General features: G+C 39.6%; 1 protein-coding gene across 1 annotated transcript in view; it reads left to right on the top strand.

Moving 5' to 3' along the window:
• Positions 1-20,770, top strand: part of VWA8 (von Willebrand factor A domain containing 8) — a 367,266-nt gene that overhangs the window by 46,403 nt on the left and 300,093 nt on the right. Inside the window, exons 5-9 of the mRNA XM_061133632.1 lie at positions 10,013-10,180; positions 15,616-15,780; positions 16,502-16,551; positions 17,580-17,688; positions 20,067-20,171. Coding sequence (XP_060989615.1) covers positions 10,013-10,180; positions 15,616-15,780; positions 16,502-16,551; positions 17,580-17,688; positions 20,067-20,171 — 597 coding nt within the window. The remainder of the gene's footprint in view (positions 1-10,012; positions 10,181-15,615; positions 15,781-16,501; positions 16,552-17,579; positions 17,689-20,066; positions 20,172-20,770) is intronic.

Raw genomic sequence — 20,770 nt, 5'->3', positions numbered from 1 at the left:
AAGAAGGCTGTACTTAAAGTGCAATGATTTGTCAGTTCCCTGGTTGCTCAGAGGATAAAGCATCTGCCTGTGGTGCGGGAGACCCAGGTTCGATCCCTGGGTCGGGAAGATCCCCTGAAGAAGGAAATGGCAACCCACTCCAGTATTCTTGCTTGGAGAATCCCATGGACAGAGGAGCCTGGTGGGCTACAGTCCACAGGGTTGCAAGGAGTCGGACACGACTGAGCGACTACACTACTTATGATAAACAATGGTGATCAAACTTAGCATCATATGGTGGGAGAATCTGAGTATTTTAGATTTCCAACTATTAAAAACGTAATCCTTTGTGGATGGAGCACATGAGTATATTTAAAGAAATCCATTTTATTTACGTAATTCCAAAGGCTAAGTTTATTTCTGATTATAAGTGGAAAAAAAATACAATGCTTGCTTCTTCTCGGTCATTTTAAATGACAGTAAGAGTACTGACTTTGGTAGAGCGTGGATTTAAAAACATATTTTTGAGTGAATTTTGTATTTGGATGATTGTTGCGATGCAGATAATAAGGAACAGGAAAAAATGTTTTTGTATGCTTATTATTTTAAAGACAGTTTAAAACTGGCTAAGCAGAAATCTCAGAAATTGAGTTGCTTTAGGTAACTAAATTTATTGGTTAGCTAAAGATTTATATCTTGAAGCATAATATAAATTGTTTAGATGAAACTCTGACATTGTATTCTCCCAACCATTCTAGAAAGCAAATTTTTAATTTATATCTGTTTACCACTTATAAAATATTTAAAATGATATATGCATTTATGGTAGTATTCTATACTTTCATGTTTTTTCTTTTTTATTAATCCAGCTGATTATGACAAGCATCAGCTGTTTACGATGCTATACTACACTGGCACCTTCAGAGTCTGTGATGAAGATATAAGGACATTAGTCCTTTCTCTGAGTTGCTTCAGACTGTCTATTGAGATTTTATCTGAGTTTCATATTTTTTCTTCTCTCTCACTTCCTGGCAGTTAATATTCCTTATTGTTTGTTCATAACCAGATCCTATCAGTTCCTTGCTTAAAGCAGTTTGGTCCTGTCACACCCAGAATAAAATCCAGACCCTTGAACATGGCCACCACACTCTACAGGACCCAACCTTGTCAACTTCATCTCCTTTCTTCTTTCCCTTGCTTGCTAGAGTCCAGCCACAGTGACCTTGTCCTCTTAAAAACAGACCAAGTTCGTTCCAGCCCCAGAACCTTTGTACTTGTTATTTCCTCTGCTTGGGATGACCTTCTCCCAGATCTGTATATTCCTGCCTCCTCATCATTCTGATGATAAACTCTCAGAACTTTCTATAATCACTCATCACATTTAAACCCTTTCTGCATGAACCCTGTTGTCATATACATAAGGTAATCTTCAGAGCACCTATCGCTCTCTGAATTTGCCTAATTTCCTTGTTTTCATGTTTATTGTCTGTCTTCTCCACTAGAATGTAACTATTTTGCTTATCTCTGGCACCTAAAAACAGTTTTGGTGGTTTACCTCCTAAGTTGTGTCTGACTCGTTGCGACTCCATAGACTGTATGTAGCCTGTCACGGTCCACAGTCCATGGGATTTCCCAGGCAAGAATACTGGAGTGGGTTGCCATTTCCTTCTCCAGTAGTCTTCCTGACCCAGGGATCGAACCCACTTCTCCTTCATTGCCAGGCAGATTCTTTACACTGATAACACCTTGGAAGCTCATCATGCCTACATTCATATCTATCTAATCACGTATAGTAATTTTTACAAAGATGGTATACCATGCATATCAAGTTTTACAGGTTGCTTTTCTTAAAATTTGATTTTCTTCAGGAGCATTTTCCTGTGAAAAAATATAACTTTTAGTGTCTGTACAGTATTTCATCAAATAGATGTGACATTATTTATTTAACATTCCCATTTTATCTACATTTCCATATTGTTGATCATTCAGATTTTGTCTAAGTTTTCACTGTTATAAATTTCACTGTTGTAATTATATAATTATTATATAACTGTTATAATTTCACTGTTAGAAATAACTCTAGGTGAATATCTCTCCACTTAGATCTTATTATCGTGGATGATTTTTTAAAACTTGAATGCTGGAAGTATAATTAAAGGGCCTAGACATTTTCAAGAGTCTTGATATACATATGTCACAAAATTGCTTTCTAGAAAAGGTGTTCCAACTCATGCTGTCATCCTAATGCACTGAGTAATTGTCTCATGGATTCTTGTCAATATTGAGTATTTCTATGTATGTATGTTGCCAAATCGATAGACTTTAATTTGTTTTAAGAAGTACTAACTTCTTATTTTTATTTTTATTTTTATTGGTTATTGCTTCTGTAAGATGTCAATAAATTGAGTGGATATGGAAAAGGAGAGAGAGACTGATGAAATAAGTTATGATCTGCCAAGAAAATGTTGATGTTTACACCATGTTTGTTTATGTAAATACTATAACATACTCACTTGTTAATGTGAAGGTAACAAATATTTTTAATGCAAATGCTTTGCTGAATGGATTATAGGAACTTTTTGAAAAGAAAAATAAGCTAAAGAACAGAAATATGAAAATTTATATGGCTGATATTATAACACTTATGGAGATATAAAGAGTTGAAGATTTTTTACTACCACATTAACTTGCATTTGTCTTAGAAGATAAAATAACCCAAAAAAGCTGATATTTTTTGATATTCTTACTCTTCAAAAACCTATTACTCTCCTTTTTTTTCTTACTTTACTTGACATTCTTATCCTGAATTCTGCTTATTGTCCTGTGACTCCAAAGAGCTGGAGAGGAAGACTTTTAAGTCATTACACATTGCTTGCATTTCTCAAATATTACAAATAACTTGTGATTAGGTTTTTATGTCTGGCTGAGGGGTGACACTCTATATAGCCATAACTGGGGGAATAGAAAGCCAGGATGGGGAACTTCAAATGATTTTTTTTACCTTTTTCTAAACCATCAACTCATCACATTAGAATCTTGTTACTTTGACACGATAATGTCAAGTTCCTTAATATACAATACACATATTTAATGTTACATATAAAATGCACTTTAAACAATTACATAATATTTTAATGTATTCTCCTGTTTTGAATAATTCTTGATTCTCTCTTATTAGTAGAAAAAGTAAGGATTAACTCCTTTAATACACTGCTTAAATATTATAGGTCACCAAAAGTAACTCGTAATATATTGAATAACAGTGCTATTGATCGAAAACTGAGATTTTTATCTTGTATAATCACCTTTTACTTATTTTAGCAAATAAGGGAAAACAGTTGCTTGCTTTCTGAGAATGACTGAGTTCTGGTACCGGCTCCAAATCCCTCGCAGCCGTCTTGTTCTTGGCTTGTCTCACGCTCAGTCGTGTCTGACTCTTTGTGACCCCGTGGACTTAGCCCACCAGGCTCCTCTGTCCATATGTCCTGACTGTCACTTGCACAGCTGGAGAAGGTCTGTGTTTACTCTGACCTCTGTATTAGTCAGAACTCAGGCCTTGGCCTCTCCATATTGCCCTCTTGCTCAGGCCAGCTCTTAGCTATGTGTATGTTAACGGTTGGACAGGTTTATTTAAATTCAGTTAAGAAGAATCAAGGGAGATAAAAATAACTTTCATTGAGGAGACCCCTGTTGTGCTAGGCACCTTTTATATGACTGCATTTAATCCTCAAAACATTCTTAGGATGGAGTTGACTTCCATACCTACAGGTGAAGTAAGAGTCTTACCAGTTGTATGATAAACAAAGCAGTGGTAGAATTTGAACCAGGATTTGTCTGGTTCCTAAGTTTAGCTTCTTTCTCTCATATGCTACTTCTCTTCAAAATGCAGTGATGATCATGAAGATGCTGCTGCTGCTGCTGCTGTTGATAATGACAATAACAACAACTACTACAAGGATAATAGTATTTGTAATTAAATTAAAATATTTTCTAATGACAATAACAGCAACTACTACAAGGATAATAGTATTTGTAATAATAACAGCTATTTTTTTTTTTAAAGAAAGTAACATGAAAAAATTTTTAAGGTTTATTTATTTATTTATTTTGGCTGGGTTTTCATTGCTGCATGCAGAATTTCTCTAGTTCCGGAGAGCATGGGCTACTCTTGGTTGCAATTACGTGGTCTTCTTGTTGTGGTCGCTTCTCTTGTTGTGGCGCACGGGCGATAGTGCCCTGGCTTCAGGAGCTGCAGCACGTGGGCTCAGCAGTTGTTGCTCATGGGCTCTGTTGCTCCACGGCATGTGGGATCAAACCGGTGTCTCTTGCATGGCAAGACAGAATCTTAACCGCTGGACCACCAGGGAAGCCCCGTAATTTTGTTTTTTTCAGGTTTACTGTGTGTCAGAGGTTATCTTCCTTAATCTTTATCTTAATCTATGAAATAAGCACCATCACTAGTATAGCTTTAGAGAGAAATGGAGGCTTACAGAGGAACGTGAGTAACCTTAATCATCCACAGCAGGTGGCAGAAGATCCTATTTTGATCATTTTAAATAAAAAAGTTGAAACAGAAATTGTTTTCCCCTCTTTGGCTTCTTCAGTGACATTACACTGTAGCCATTTTGAGTGTCTGAAACTCTTTAGAATCTATTTTCATCAGATCATGGCTCTGTTAATAATAATTGATATTTTAATAGGCTTGACAGCTTTAAATTTTTTTCTAGTACTGCCTTGATTCATAAATAGTGACATTGTACAGCACCCCTTGAGGATATTCTCATTTACTAAATGAGGACACAGACATCCAGATTAATTGTTTGCCTCAGGTCATTCATCAAATCAGAAGCAAATCTAGAACAGGGCTTAGACAGTTTTTGATTTTAGGTCATGCAGCTGCTTTTATCTTGAAATACTTTGTGTCCATGTACTAGGTTGTTAAAGCTGCTATATGGGATGGTTTTGTCCAGAAGGATTTTTATGCATTTTTTTTCTGATTTCTATTTGAGAAATTAGGTCTCTGAAAATTCTATAGCTTGAAGGGCAGGAAGAGATCCTTATGCGTGATCTTTATCTAATTTCTACACTGAGGAGTGATCACCAGTATTCATTCCATGTAAAATATATATATGCTGTTCCCTTCTTTATTTTTTTTAAATGATTTCACAAGAAAAGTTACACCACAATTATTTTATTTTAAAATCTGTATAGAAAAATTTTGAAATATGTAGACTAAATCTCTCTTGCTGACAGTTAAACTTGTTCAGTTCTGTTTTCATATCAAGTGTAAGCATAGATAAGTGTTATTCTTCATATAAAAATTCTTTCTAAACTTACATAACAACATCTTGTAACTGAATGGTTATATTTTTATTCCATAAACACTAAAAGCCTGCTGTGAGTCAGTTTTGCACCAATATGACAAAAAAACAGAGTTCTCACCCCTTGAAGGCCTAAGAATCCTACTCGGAAGATGAAACAGGTACATGAGAAAGTGGAAGTTGCTCAGTCGTGTCCAACTCTTTGCGACTCCATGGACTGTACCCCGCCAGGCTCCTCTGTCCATAGGAATTGCCCACTGGAGTGGGGAAACCAACCTGGTACATATTCATAGATGGTAAATCACAGGAGAGGGTCAGAGGATTGAACTGGGGTCTCCTGCATTCCAGGCAGGTTTTTTACCATTTGATCCACCAGGGAAGCCGCCTTTTCACTTTTTTTCCTTTCAAATCACAAAAGAGAATCAATGGAAGAGGATTGAAGGGAATGAGATCACGATGATCAAGAAAAAAGCTTGATTTGTGGCATTTTGATTTTTGGTGTTTTCAAGTGAGCAGTTTCAATAAAATGAGGGTGATGGAAGCTTATTAGAGGCAGTCAGCATGTGGACTATTTCCAAGAGGCTTGAAAATAGGAAATTCCCCGGCAGTCCAGTAGTTAGGACTTGGTGCTTTTCACTGCTCAGGGCCGGGGAACAAAGATCCCACCAGCTGCCCGGTGCGGCCAAGAGGAAACAGAAAGCAAACAAACAAAAAAGAAGTTTGTAAATAAAGGAGAGGAAAATGAGAGTATATTAAGAGGCTCAGAAGACTGTAGATTTTCTTAAAGTACAGACATGTACTTCTAAAAATGTAGAAGAGAAGGAATGTGAAAATGAAAATAAGACATGGTATAGTTGATGGAGGGCTTCCTCGGTGGCGCTAGTGGTAGAGAACCTGACTGCCAATGCAGGAGATGCAAGAGATGCAGCTTTGATCCCTGAGTTGGGAAGATCCCCTGGAGGAGGAAATGGCAACCAACTCCAATATTCTTGCCTGAAAAATTCCATGGACAAGAGGAGCCTGGTGGACTCCTTAGTCCATGGGGTCAAAAAGAGTCAGAAATGGCTGAGAGAGAGAGAGAGAGAGAGAGATAGTTGATGGAAGATTTTGGAGGAAGGAAGATAAAATGCCACTAAGCTCAGAGTACAGAGCTAGCCTCAGAAAAGGAGGAGTGACACTTAGTCAAAGACAAAGCTGCTCCTCCTCATCATATGAATATGCTCAAGTATTTGCATCATTAAAAAAAAAAAAAATGACTTCTGCTACACTGTCCCCAGCTCCACCCCATTATAGTACCAGGTCGCTCCCTTGTCTTCTTCATGACCAGTTATTTTGTAGAATGTTGCTAAGTATGGTTTGTCTGATGTTTCCTCATGATTTGATCAAGATCATGCATATGTTAAAAATGCAACAATGCAGTAGAAGAGATGTGGCCTTTGGGGGAACTTCATATAAGAAGTTTAGTGCTTGAAATTGATACATCTCATTGCATGCATGCTAAGTCGCTTCAGTCCTGCCTGACTCTTTGCAACTCCGTAGTAACCCGCCAGGCTCCTCTGTCCGTGGGGATTCTCCAGGCAAGAATACTGGAGTGGGTTGCCATGCCCACCTCTAGGGGATCTTCCTGACCCAGGGATTGAACCTTCATCTCTTATGTCTCCTGCTTTGGCAGGCAGACATTTTACTGTTAGTGCCACCTGGGGAGCCTGATACATTTCATTACTGTATATTAACTGAGGACTTGGTTAAGGTTGTATCTGCCAGGTTCCTTCACTGTTGTGTTATTTTTTTCCCTTTGCACTTAAAAATACCTTGTGAAGGGAGATAGTTGTGAGTTTTTGCAAATGTCCTGTTTTTCATCATCCTCTTACCCACTAATTTTACCATTCGTTGATGATTCTGGCTTCAGCAATTATTACTACAGTGTGTGCCAACTTGTGACTTTGTGTTTGTATCATTTTTTCAGAGTTAGAGGTTCTTAACTTGAGGTCTCTATTGTATACGGATAGCTGTGTGCATTTTACTCTGGAGAAGAGGTATGGCACTTATCAGGTTTTCAAGAGGCCTTTTTCCATCCATTACTACTTTTTTCAACTTAGGATCACAGCACCTATCTCCACAAAGAGTTTGGCACCACTAAAGTGACTTAGTCCACGTCTCCATTAGGGGGGATGAAAGGATTCCTTTGTGTTTTCCTTCTGATCTCTCTACAGCTTATTCCACCTTTCCTCTGGGAAGGTGCAGTGCGTAACTGACCAAAGTCTCCTGGAGTAAATAAAAGCAGATCTGCTGTGTCTATTGTTGTCCTATGTCGTCAAGACTTTGTCTTCTCTGACCCACAGTTGGGAAACCACTAAATTTTGACTTACGTATTTCTAGTTTTGTCTCTGAGAACATGTATTTTCATCTCTAGGAAGTGTTTAAAAGTTAAATAGAGTATTTAGTCTGTTGTATAACTAAGATTGATAAAAAGTTTATTAGCTTCTTAAATACAATATTAACACAAGTTGTGATAACTTGATTTCTTTCTTTTTTTTAGATTGAGATATAGCTGAGTTTCTTTTTATTAGGAGCTGTGTTTTCTTGGAGTAAATAGTTTCTTATAAAAGAAAGCTTAATTGAGGCCTTAGCTGAAACATGAATTTCTATAAGTAGTTTATGTGTTATTTTTAATGTTCTGGAAGCCATTTCTATGGATTTGCTCTTTTATCAACTAGCAAAAATAAGATTCTTTTCTTTTTTTTGGTTCTTTAGGAGCTACTAAGTCACTTCTGTCCATGCATTTTAAAAAATAAAGCTGCTACCACAAGATGGTCAGGTTTATTCATAATTTGATCTTACTTTTAAAATAGGATGAATCTTAATTGTAGTTTTCATAGAAATTTGTTTTTTATGATAGTACATAGACATTTGAAATGAATTCTGTAATACAATGCAAAATTCAGCAGCTTATTAAAAGGAGACTTGATTAAGCAGTGCCTGTTTTTTGTGTTCCCCCCCTCCTCAAGTTGGGAAGTCAGTGCTTTGCTATTTGAGAAATTTTTTGGATATTTAGTCTCTTAAAAAAAGTAGAGATAGTAGTTTTCTTCCCTTCATCTGAAGGATTGTTTGGAGGCTGATTTTTCAGATTGGTTGACAGCTAATTACTATAGGGAAAATTAAATTTTAAGCAAAGGGGATCAGTATAGAACACATTTTTCTAGTTAAGCGGTGTGGTATGTTTAAGCATAGGGGAAATCACAACTAGTTCAGTGTTGCAAAAATATCACGTATCAGGCAACTGGTATCAGGAAGTATTGGAACGATAATGCCATATTGTGATAGACATAAACACTACATTAAGGAGCTTGGACTTAGTAAGAAGAAGATCTGAGAGGTAAGAAGGTCCTGAACTAGAGGAGTGGTAGAAGGGATGAATTCCAGAAATACTAAAGAAGTACATCATCATAAATTGCATGTAAGAGGTGAGGTAGGAATCCAGGACCTGTCATGGGAAAATAGTGCTCGCACCATAAGTAGGAAGATAAGAGAAAGAAAATATTTGGAGGAAAAGCTGACGTGTTCAGTATTGTACAGTAGAGCCTGTGCTTCTAGAGCCTGGCTGGAGACATCCATGTCATAGGGCTTGGGGGAGCCGGAGGTTGAGAATGGTTAGCACGCCACTGGTGGTTGCAAGTGTGTGGTTAAGGGTGATGCTCTAGAGTCAGAAGAGCTTGGGTTAAAGACCTGATTCTGGCAACTTACATGGGATGGGCAAGCAGAAAAGAGAAAGTTTGTTTCTCTGTGTTTTTTTTTAATTTTTTTAAAGAAAATATAGTGCTATAAAGGTAAAAAGCAGAGATTTTTAAGGAGAGAGTGATAACATAAATTTCACGGCATTAATCCTAATCATATTGTTCAGTACACAGCAGAAACGTCATTGAGGTTTGCATTTTTTTTAAAACCAGATTTTCAAGGATTTTGACCAAAAAATAGATTTTTCTATCTTGTTCAGCATCTATCAGTTAAAGAAGGATTTTCCCCCCCCACATCTTTAGTACTTTACTTTTTAAAAAAATTATATTTTTCCTGTTTCTTCCCATTTGCAGTCAACTTTATTTCCTCTTTTTCTCTATTTCTAATTTTCTTAAACTTGGAAAACTAGGAGTATGATTATGGTCAGTCTGCTATAGCCCAGTGGAAAACCTGACTCTTTTTCTGTTTTGGTAAATCTGTGATGCTGTCGGTGTGGAACATGACACTAAATCTGAATCCATTGTAATGGTGACTCATTTAAAACCTTCCAGTCTCTGCGAGTTCTCACCTAGTTTATCTGATCTCCATAAGAATCTTGATAGAGCAGATTGTAATCTTCATTTTTTTTCTAGTTAAGGAATCTGCTTCCTTGATTGCATTACTCATCCAAAAATAGCTGTTAGTTTTCTGTTTCATTGGGTATATATCTAAAATGTTACAACTGAAAGGAGCCTTAGAGACCACTGCTTCTAAACTCTTCATTTTACAAATGGGGAAACAGGCCTCAAGAGAGAAAAATCACTTGGTCAAGATCCTATTGGTGGAATAAGCAAAGCCAAGATCTGAAGCCCAGCTTTTCGTACTCCTGGTCCCTATAATAAGGAGGCCTAGTTTCATCTGCATTACTCAACAAGTAAAATCAGGCCATGCTCCACTATGTTTGATGGTCTCCTGTTGCTTTTGTCTCTTGGAAATAGTGTGCAGTTCGTGCAGCTACAGAAGGTAGGACACTCATCCTGGAAGGCTTGGAAAAGGCGGAGAGGAATGTTCTGCCGGTTTTGAACAACTTGCTGGAGAACAGGGAGATGCAACTTGAGGATGGACGCTTCCTGATGTCTGCCGAGCGTTACGACAAACTTCTCCAGGTGAGAAAAGAAACGTCACCGCTGCGTCTGAGCTGTGAGCCGCGGGCCGTGCCATCTGCGGTATAAGGCATGATCGTATGAGAACAGGGACAGTTGTTCAGGGGGCGGCTGTCTTGGGCAGTTGGCTGAAGCCAGCTGTGTGTTTGCAGTTTTGTATGGCTCTTCTGTTTGCAGACCATGTGAGAGGACTTCCCAGAGTTTTACTTTGTCTCTCTAGTCGCTGTTTTTCCATTTTTTTTTTCTTCTTTAATTCTTTCCTTTCCCCTTCTTTCCTACCTCCCTCTTTCCTTCTCTTCCTTCCCTCAACACGCCTAATAGCTTCTAGACTGTGCCAGGCACCAGGAAGACAGAGATGAACACAATCCACTAGTTGGTTCAAGAAGCTTGAAGTCCAGTAGATATGGACAGAAACGAACGAAATATTTAAAGATACCTTGAAGGTCCAAGCTACTGGCATCTCATGCCTGAGCTGTTGTAACAGCTTTGTCTCTGAACCCCCTGCTTCCCTCCTGGCTCCCCCAGGGCAGTCAGTGGTCAGTTTAACACAAGGCAGAACAGGTCATTCCTCTGCTGTAAACCTCCAACGCCTTTCTGTTCTACTCAGAATAAAATCTAAAGTCCTTATAGTGGAATACAGGATATCTGGTGATCTGAGCCATCACTGCCGCTTTGGCCTTATCTCCTTCTTTCCTTCTCCCCTTTCATTCCACTCCACCTGCTAGCATGCTCTTTACCATTAACTCCTCAAAATGCATTCTCCTGTCTTATCAGTGCTTTGCACAGGCACCTTGCTCTTCCGGAGTGGTTTTCTCCCAGACATCTGCCAGACTCATTCCTCTACCTCTTTCAAGTCTTTGCTCAAATGTAGCACAGGCATGCCTTTTTACATTGCGCTTTGCTCTAGTGTTGCTTTGCAGATATGGCGTTACTTACAAATCGAACATTGGGGCAACTCTGCGTCACACAAACCAATGGGCACCATTTCTCTAACAGAGGTCACCACTTCGTGGCATTTGGTAATTCTAACAACATTTCAAGCTTTCTCATTGGCAGTTGCTATTGTAATTTGTGATCACTGATATTTGATGTGCAGCTATTTTGGGGTTCCTCAAACCAAACCCATATAAGATGGTGAACTTCATCAGTAAATGTGTGTGTTCTGACTGCTCCACACATCAGCTGCTCATCCCCCAATCTCTGTCCCTCTTTGCAGTCCTCCCTGTTCCCTAAGACATAACAACAGTGTTGAAATTAGGCCAGTTAATAATCCTACAGTGTTCAAGTGGCCTCTGAGTGTTCAAGTGAAAGGAGAAGTCACTTGTCTCTCACATTAAGTCACAAGCTAGAAATGATTACGCTTACCGAGGAAGAAATGTTGAACCTGAGATACACCAAATACTAGGCTTCTTATGCCAAACCATTAGCCAAGTTTTTCATGCAAAGGAAAAGTTCTTGCAGGAAAGCAAAAATGCTACTGCAGTGAACACACAAATGGTAAGAAAGAGGAACACCCCTATTTTGCTGAAGAAAGTTTTAGTAGTCTGGATAGAAGATGAAACCAGCCACAACATTCCCTTAAGTTGATGCCTAAATCAGAGCAAGGCCCTAACTCTCTTCAATTCTCTGAAGTCTGAGGGACGTGAGGAAGCTACAGAAGAAAAGTTTGAAGTTAACAGAGGTTGGTTCCTGAGGTTTAAGGAAAGAAGCCGTGTCCATAACTTAAAAGTGCAAGGTGAAGCCTGAGTGCTGATATAGAAACTGTGGTAAGTTATTTGTAAGATCGAGCTCAGATCAATAATGAAGGTGGCTACACTGAACATCAGGGTTTCTGTGCAGATGAAACAGCCTTCTACTGGAAGAAGATGCCATCTAGAACTTTTATAGCTAGAGAGGAGAAGTCGATGTCTGCCTTTAGAGCTTCAAAGGACATGCTGACTCTCTTGTTAGGGGCTAATGCAGCTAGTGACTGTAAGTGGAAGCTAGTGTCCTTTGCCATTTTGAAAATTGTAGGGCCTCTGAGAATTATGCTGCATCTAATCTACCTGGGCTCTACAAATGGAACAACAAAGCCTGGATGACAGCAAATCTGTTTACAGCATGGTTTATTGTTAAGCTCACTGTTGAGTACTTCTCAGAAAAAAAATAGCTTTCAGAATATTACTCTTCATAGACAATGCACCTGGTTGTCCAAGAGCTCCGATGGAGATGTACAATGAAATTCATGTTCACAGCATTCAGTCTGCAGCCCATGGGTCAAGGAGTAATTTCAACTTTCACGTCTTATTTTTTAAGAAATGCATTTTGTAAGGCTCTAGCTGCCACAGTAACTCCTCTGACAGATCTGGGCAAAGTAAATTGAAAACCTTCTGGAAAGGATTTGCTATTACAGATGCCACATTAAGGAGACACTTATGGTTTATAGTGAACCTGACATAGTGAACACAGCTGAGTGACTGAACTGACTGATGGTTCATAGGAAGAGGTCAAAATATCAAGATTAATAGGAGATTGGAAGGGGCCTTCCCTGACAGTCCAGTGGCTGGGACTCTGCACTCCCAGGGCAAGGGGTGTGGGTTTGATCCCTGGTCGGGGAACTGGATCCCACGTGCCGTAACGGGATCCTGCCTGTCACAAGTGAAAGATCCCATGTGCTGCAGCTAAGACCCAGTGCAGCCAAATGAATGAATGAATGAATGAATACATAAATATTTTTCAAAAGAAGAAGAAAACAGAAAAACTCCCAGTAGTTTGATAAAAACAAACAAACAAACTTGATTCCAACTCTCATGGATGACTTTGAGAGGGTCAGGACTTCAGGGAAAGAAGTAACTGCAGACATGATAGAAAGAACAAGAAAACCAGAATTAGAAGTGGACCCTAAAGATGTGACTGAATTGTTGCAGTTTTATGATAAAACTTTTAACAGAGGAGTTGCTGCTTATGGATGAGCAAAGAAAATGGTTTCTTGAGATGGAATCTACTCCTGGTGAAGATGCTGCGAAAGTTGTTGAAATGATAACATAGGATTTAGAATTTCAAATACAAACCTAGTTGATAAAGCTGAAGCAGAGTTTGAGAAGATTGACTCCAAATTGGAAAGTTCTACCAGGGGTAAAATGTTATCAAACAGCATCTCATGCTATGGAGAAATTGTTCATGAAAGGGTCAGTTGATGCAGCAGACTTCATTGTGGCCTTTTGTTGTTGTTGCTCAGTTGCTTAGTTGTGTCCGACTCTGCAACCCCATGGACTGCAGCTCTCCAGGCTTCCCTGTCCTTCGCCATCTCCTGGAGCTTGCTTAAACTCATGTCCATTGAGTCGGTGATGCCATCCAACCATCTCATCCTCTGTCATCCCCTTCTCCTCCTGCCTTCAATCTTTCCCAGCATCAGGGTCTTTTCTAATGAGTCGGCTGTTCACATCAGGTGGCCAAAGTATTGGAGCTTCAGCTTCAGCATCAGTCCTTCCATTGAATAGTCAGGGTTGATTTCCTTTAGGATTGACTGGTTTGATCTCTGTGCAGTCCAAGGGACTCTCAAGAGTCTTCTCCAACACCACAGTTCAAAAGCATCAGTTCTTTGGTTCTCAGCCTTCTTTGTGGTCCAACTCTCACATCCATATGTGTCTGCTGGAAAAACCATAGCTTTGACTATACAGATCTTTGTTGGCAAAGGGTTTTAGGGAATTGCCACGGCCACCCCAGCCTTCAGCAACCACTCTCCTAATCAGTCAGCAGCCATCAACATTTAGACAAGACCCTCTACCAGCAAAAAGGCTACTATTCACTGAAGTCTCAGAAGATGGTTAGCATTTGTTAGCAATGAAGTATTTTTAAATTAAGGTATGTCCATTTTTTAGATGTAATGCTATTGCGTGCTTAATAGACTACAGTGTAGTGTAAACATGACTTTTGTATGAACTGGAGAACCAAGGAATTTGTGTGTCTCACTTCATTGCAATATGTACTTTATTGTGGTGGTCTGGAACTGTACCTGCAACGTCTCCGAGTTCTGCCTGTATTATCAGGGAAGACTGCCCTCACCCGTTTATTAAATGTTGCGACATGCCTTCTGCCCCATACTCCCTTACTCTGCTTTTTTCCACAGAGTCGTCTAATATACTTACTTATGGTTTTAGTTCACTGTCTGCCTCCCTCCGTGTGTGTGTGTGTTAAGTCGCTTTAGTCGTGTCCAACTTGGTGCAGTCCCATGGACTGTAGCCTGCTAGGCCCTTCTGTCCGTGGGATTCTCCAGTCAAGAATACTGGAGTGGGTTGCCATGCCCTTCTCCTGGGGATTTTCCCGACCCAGGGGTCCAACCTGGGTCTTCTGCACTGCAGGCAGATTCTTTACCCTCTTGCTTCCCTCTACTAGATTATAACTTTCACTAGGTCAGGAATTTTGTCACTGTTATTATCTCAGACTTCAGAACAATGCCTGGCACGTGGTAGGTGCTCAGTGACTCTGGTAACAATTAAGTGTAATGAAGTCTTTAAATGTTGTGATACAAGAAGGTATAAAGAGGGCAACAGCAAAGGACCCCCGGGGTGGTGGGGTTGGGGGTGGCTCTTCAAAGGCTGGAGAACAGTGAAGAGCCATTGGGAGGGTCAGGCAGAGAAGGAAGATGTGACATTCAACAGGTGACTGCTATGGGTCAGTTACTTTTATAGGCATGATCACATTTAACTTTCATAACAGCTGTAATAATATCGGTGATGTTATTTCCTCTTTACAGACGAGAAAATTGAGACTTAAAGGGTATAATAGCAGGCTTTTGGTCACTTAGCTAGAATGTGCACTAGAGTCAGCATTTGTGACTCCAAGGTCACATGTTTCCTTTTGTTTCCCGTCTCAGCCCCACCATATCCTAGTTGGAGGAATGTGGGCAAGTTATGTAACTCCTTTGAACCTCAGGAATTGTATCTATTTGGATTCTGGTGAAATTTAAATGAGAAAAATTCATGGAAAGTGCTTACCATTTTTAAGAAATGTTACTTATTACTATTTCTATAGCTTGGTAGAAATAGATCTGTAAACACATTTATCTATTGAAAGTCCCTGGACAGTCTTTGCCCTGCTGGTGGTCTGCCCTTGTAGAACTACTATGTGTTGACTTCTAGCTGGAACCAGTTTATTTTTCTTGCTCTCCTGACTATTCCTCTCTGTTGACCAAGTAGAGCTTAGAGATCTCATCCACATCGCCTTTGTGCCTCAATGCATTCGCCGCTTCTCCTTTCAAATACCAGTCTTCATTTTGCAAGCCTTCCCTGGTACCCTCTTCCTGATTCCACTTTTCTCCCATCCTTGACAGTTTGGCTTCCAGAAGGTTCTCCAGTACAGTTTACTCAGCAGTCAGGGCCTAAATCCCTTAGCTTGGCTCCTGCAGGTGTGGTCTGTATTGCCATGCAGTAATAACTTGTGCTTTCGTCCTCTTTTAGGATCATACCAAAACAGAATTGGATGCTTGGAAGATTGTCCGAGTTAGTGAAAACTTCCGAGTCATTGCCTTGGGCTTGCCGGTGCCCAGGTACTCTGGGAATCCATTAGATCCCCCACTCCGGTCTCGATTTCAAGCCAGAGATATTTATTATCTGCCCTTCAAGGTAAGTAGGAACAGGGATAATTTATTTTTAAATTTTTATTTAATTTTAATTGAAGTATAATCTATTTGCAATATTATGTTAGTTTCAGGTGTTCATCTCAGTGATTCAGTATTTTCATAGATTATACTTCATTAAAGTTATTGTAAAATATTGGCTATGTTCTTTGTGGGCGTCCCTGATAGCTCAGCTGATACAGAATCCACCTGCAATGCAGGAGACCCGGTTCGATTCCTGGGTCAGGAAGATCCTCTGGAGAAGGGATAGGTTACCTCCTCCAGTATTCTTGGGCTTCCCTGGGGGCTCAGACAGTAAAGAACCCACATTCCTTGTGCTTGTAGCCTATTTGTTTTATACACAGTAGTTTGTACCTCTTCATTCCCTCCCCTGTCTCGCCCCTCTCTCCTTAAGGGTGGCTTGTTTTTAAAACATCTCTCCTGTTTATAATAAATTCAGTTACTATAAAAATGTTACTGTGTTTGTAGTTGTCCCCTTCAGTAGTTACTGGAAAGTAAAATGGATACCAAGATAAAGAAAATCTGTGAAAACTAGGAAGAAAGAGTTACTTTTCTTTTAGAAAATGACATGTATCAGAAAATGATTTTTTGCTATTAATTGCTTAGTGTTTGCTTAATTAAAAGGTTGAATAATGTCTCTAAAGTATTTGCATTTAATATGTTACAGTCCTTATTAATCAATTTGATATGTTCCTGTGCTATTTTAGGACCAACTTAAACTGTTATATTCAGTTGGAGCCAATGTTCCTACTGAAAAGTAAGTATTTCAGATATACATATAGATAGATCTATATGTATATATGTATATATATATATATGTGCTAGCTATTTATACATAAATCAATATTTATAACATATTAACATAATTTATAACATTAACATATGCTATATGAAACATGTTATATTAAACATAAAATAATGTTTATATATAAAAATATATAAATATATACATATTTATATATGTATTTTTGTATACATATGTACATATATATTTATATATATAAATATGTATATTTGTGTGTATAAATAGATAGCATATATATATATAAAATCTGGATTCTTAACATTGAACTTGTTTTGCCCATTCATTGATCAACTGATTCATTCATTCATTCATTCATTCAGCAACCATTTGAAGAGCTTTTCAGTAGCTATGGTACATGTGCTAATGATGAAGTTAATAATAAGACATGAATTTTGATGACAAGAATTTCAAGATCCAGTAGAGTTTAAAGTTATGTGTATAGATAGTTTTTTTTTTTTAACATAGTGTGGTTAGGGCCACAATTTCAAAGTGTTGGGGAATGTTGTGGTTGGAACTGTACAGGGTCTTTGCAAAGGCATTGGCATTTGACATCTGTCTTAAAGAAGGAGTACGCTTTTGACTGATAGAGAATGGAATTAAAGAATTCTAAGAAATTTTTTAAAGGCATGGGTTATGAGTGTGTATGTTTTATTCTTGAAAATATGAAAAGCTCCCAGTGGCTAAAGTTTGGATTTGGACTGAGAAAGGTAGGAGGTGAGACTGACAGGGTAGTTTTGGGTCAGGTTGTATAAAACCTCACATACTGTGATGGATTTAAGAGATTAGGTACACTTACCTGTACCTAAAAAGCTTCTGAGTTTTAAATGAAATGTGATGTGGAGCTCTTGTTCTTTAAGAATTTAATAGTAGATGTCAACTTTTTAGATTAATTACATTGGCCCAGCTATTTTGTATTTAACAGATTTTATATACTGAAACTATCAGAATAAAATTTAATACCACTTCTTTTTTTCCCCTAGAGTTTCTCAGCTCTTATCCTTTGCTACCACTCTCTGTTCCCAAGAATCTTCTACCCTTGGACTTCCAGATTTTCCTTTAGATAGTCTACCAGCTGCAGTTCAAATTCTGGTATGTATCAAGTAATTTAATGACTGGTATATCCAAATGTGGCAAGGAAAATGTAAAAGTTAATCCTTGGAGATTAATCATCTGTGTTTGCCTTGTCATGTTCGTCTATAAATACTCCAAGGCCTGAGTGTAACGTGCTGTGCAGCCCAGCAGACTGTACAGAGAGCCGCGATGTGTTCTGAGCCCCTAAAGAGTGCACAGCCTTGGGGTGGGCGGGGTGGGGGAGGCAGACTCCCAGCTCAGGTGTAAGTTGGACACAGGGAAGGAGGCTTCCACCCGATCACACAGAGGTCCACTGCACACTACCTTGGGCCTCAGACTGGCTTCACCCGAGGTAGGCGAGCGAGGGCTTTCCCACTCCAGCACCGTCAGTCACTGGTTCGTGTTGTCCCTGGGGCCGCGTGTCTCCAGGCACTCGCTGGTCTCCCACCCGGAACTCAAGGGCAGTCTTCTTCCAGAGACCTGCAGCCGCTGGTTGCTGGACGGGCAAGCAGGGAGGCACAGGAAGGAGGAACCGCAGGGGGGTTTGGTGGAGCGTAGGCGTCCTCCCCAGCGCTTTCTTGAAGGTCATGATGGTGGCATCTGGAGCAATGGGAAGGCAGAGGGCACAGCCCGGGCGGAGGTGCTGATTCGCCAGAGGGCTTGGTGTGTTTGGAGAATGGTGATAAACTGTGTCACTAGAGCAACCATGTGTGGTGAAGAGAAATGTGAGGACCTTGTCACAACAAGTGTTTTGCATGGTGAGTGCAGTTGTCTGGATTTTATGATGTGGAGGAAGTGGCCTGTTAGACATTATTGAGTAGATGGGATGTGCGACAATCAGGTATCTGTAGGAGGAAGGCACCTCTGTTGGCAGCAAGGTGGGGTGGGGGTGCGTGGGATGCACAGGAACACTGAGACAAGACACTTATTTTTAATCTCACGTTGCTTCTTATTTTTCTCTTTTCCTGAGAGCCAGTGAGTTAGGTCAACCTGCCTGCCAATGCAGGAGAAGCAAGAGATGCTGGTTTGATCTCTGGGTAGGGAAGGTCCCCTGGAGGAGGGCATGGCAGCCCACTCCAGTATTCTTGCCTGGAGCCCTCCATGGACAGAGGAGCTTGGCTGGCTACAGTTTATAGGGTCACAGTGAGTCAGACATGACTTAAGTGACTTTGCACACGCATGCATACCAACATTTGGAGCAGCATTTTCCCTCCGTATCTATCATGTCTTCTACTTTTCATTCTTATTGTTTTTCCCCTTGGAACTTTTTGCTTTGACAATTCTCAAATCCCCCCCAAAAAAGTTCAAAAATAGCCAAACATAAAACTATAATCCCATTAAGTAGAATCGCCAATTTTTAACATTATTACCACTTTTGTTTGCACTTTCTCTTTTTACCTAAACAGTTCTGAAAGTAAATTCCAGTCAGTATTCTTAACTACTTCAGTATGCAGTTCTAAGAATTAGAACATTCTTCTATTAATAACCAGGACAAATCACACCCCTCTGCATATCAACAATAATTCCATAATGTCACCTAATAGGCAGTTTATATTGAAATTTCCCTCATTGTCCTAATTAAACAGACTTTTTAAAGTAAGTAAACCCATTTGGGAAAGCAGTTTGGGGCGAAAAATTCGAGGATAAAAAACACTTTCTGACTTTGTAGTTAAAACAGTGACTTATATGGGCTTCCCAGGTGGCGCTAGTGGTAAAGAACCTGTCTGCTGATGAGGAGACAAAGAAGATGTAGGTTCAATCCCTGGGTCGGGAAGATCCCCTGGAGAAGGGAATGGCAACCCACTCCAGTATTCTTGCCTGGAGAATTGCATGGACAGAGGAACATGGTGGGCTACAGTGGGGTGGGCTACAGTCCATGGGGTCGCAAAGAGTCAGACACAAGTGAAGCGACAGAGCAGGAACATTTTGTAACTTTGTAGTTTTAACAGTGAAGCCAGGAGTATGTGGATGAGGTCCACCCAGGTTAGGAGTAAGGGAAAAAAGAGAAGGTACTTTGGGATGAGTGGGGTAGAGAAATGTGTCAAACATGTAATTTTCGGACATGCTGAATGGGAGTCTGTGTGACACCCATATAGTCACATCTCACAGACAATTGAGAGTTTAGATCTAGAGCTCAAGAGATTTGTCAAGAGTAGAGATGGAGACACACATACAGCAGCTGAAAGATGAGAGTGGGTGAGTTTACCAAGGGAAAGGGTGCAGATCAGGAAGAGAAGAGGAAACTGAATATTTACTTTTGTAGACTTCTGGAGAGTATGAGACACTTACTGGTTATCGTTTATGATGCAATTTCAATGTCACACGTACATTTCAGCTAAACTTTTTGTGATGATTGTAGATGTTCTTCATTCCCATGTATTTTCCCCCCCAAATAGGATGCATTTCCTATGATGTCAATCCAACATGCACTCCAGAGGCTTTACCCGTACACTGTTTTACTGGGACATGAAGGGAAGATGGCTGTGGAAGGGGTTTTAAAAGTAAGTATCTGCTTCACTTTCTTTCCTTACCTTTCCCATGTTCTCTTCTTGTGCCTTCTTTTCCCTTCTTCTCATCTCTGTCTTACCCTTTTTTCCTACTTTCCTCTCTTCTTTCTTTCTTTCCTGTCTTTTCTTTTTCTCTTTTCCAGACGTGCAGGTGCTGGCATGACAGTAATGGGGAGTAAATATTCCTTCTGCATTTATTAGCAGGCACTCTACACTAAGGAAGAGCTTTTCTTCTCCCCGACATACTTATTTATTCATTTATATCAATATGGACTTATGGATCCCTATTTTATTCAGTGGGTTATAATTTGCTATCATTATTTATTTTCATGCTAGCATTATCTCAGGTTTTGGCCACTTCAAGTTAATCTTTGGTAAAGTCATTAACTCACCTCAAATAATTCCCTTTTATGAAGGATGTTTTTGTTATTCTGACATAGTTTGACTCAAGGTGTATAGATTTCTAAGAAGCACATAGAATGTGAACACTTGGCAGTTGTGGTCATATGTACACGTCCCAGGATTGGATATATGGAATGGTATATGGGAACTTCCCTAATGGTCCAGGGGTTAGGGCTTCACACCCCTAATGC

This window comes from Dama dama, chromosome 30 (genome assembly GCF_033118175.1).
Source record: "Dama dama isolate Ldn47 chromosome 30, ASM3311817v1, whole genome shotgun sequence".
Lineage (NCBI taxonomy): Eukaryota > Metazoa > Chordata > Mammalia > Artiodactyla > Cervidae > Dama > Dama dama.
Note: the sequence above shows the minus strand (reverse complement) of the source record. Positions and strands in the feature narration are given on the sequence as shown.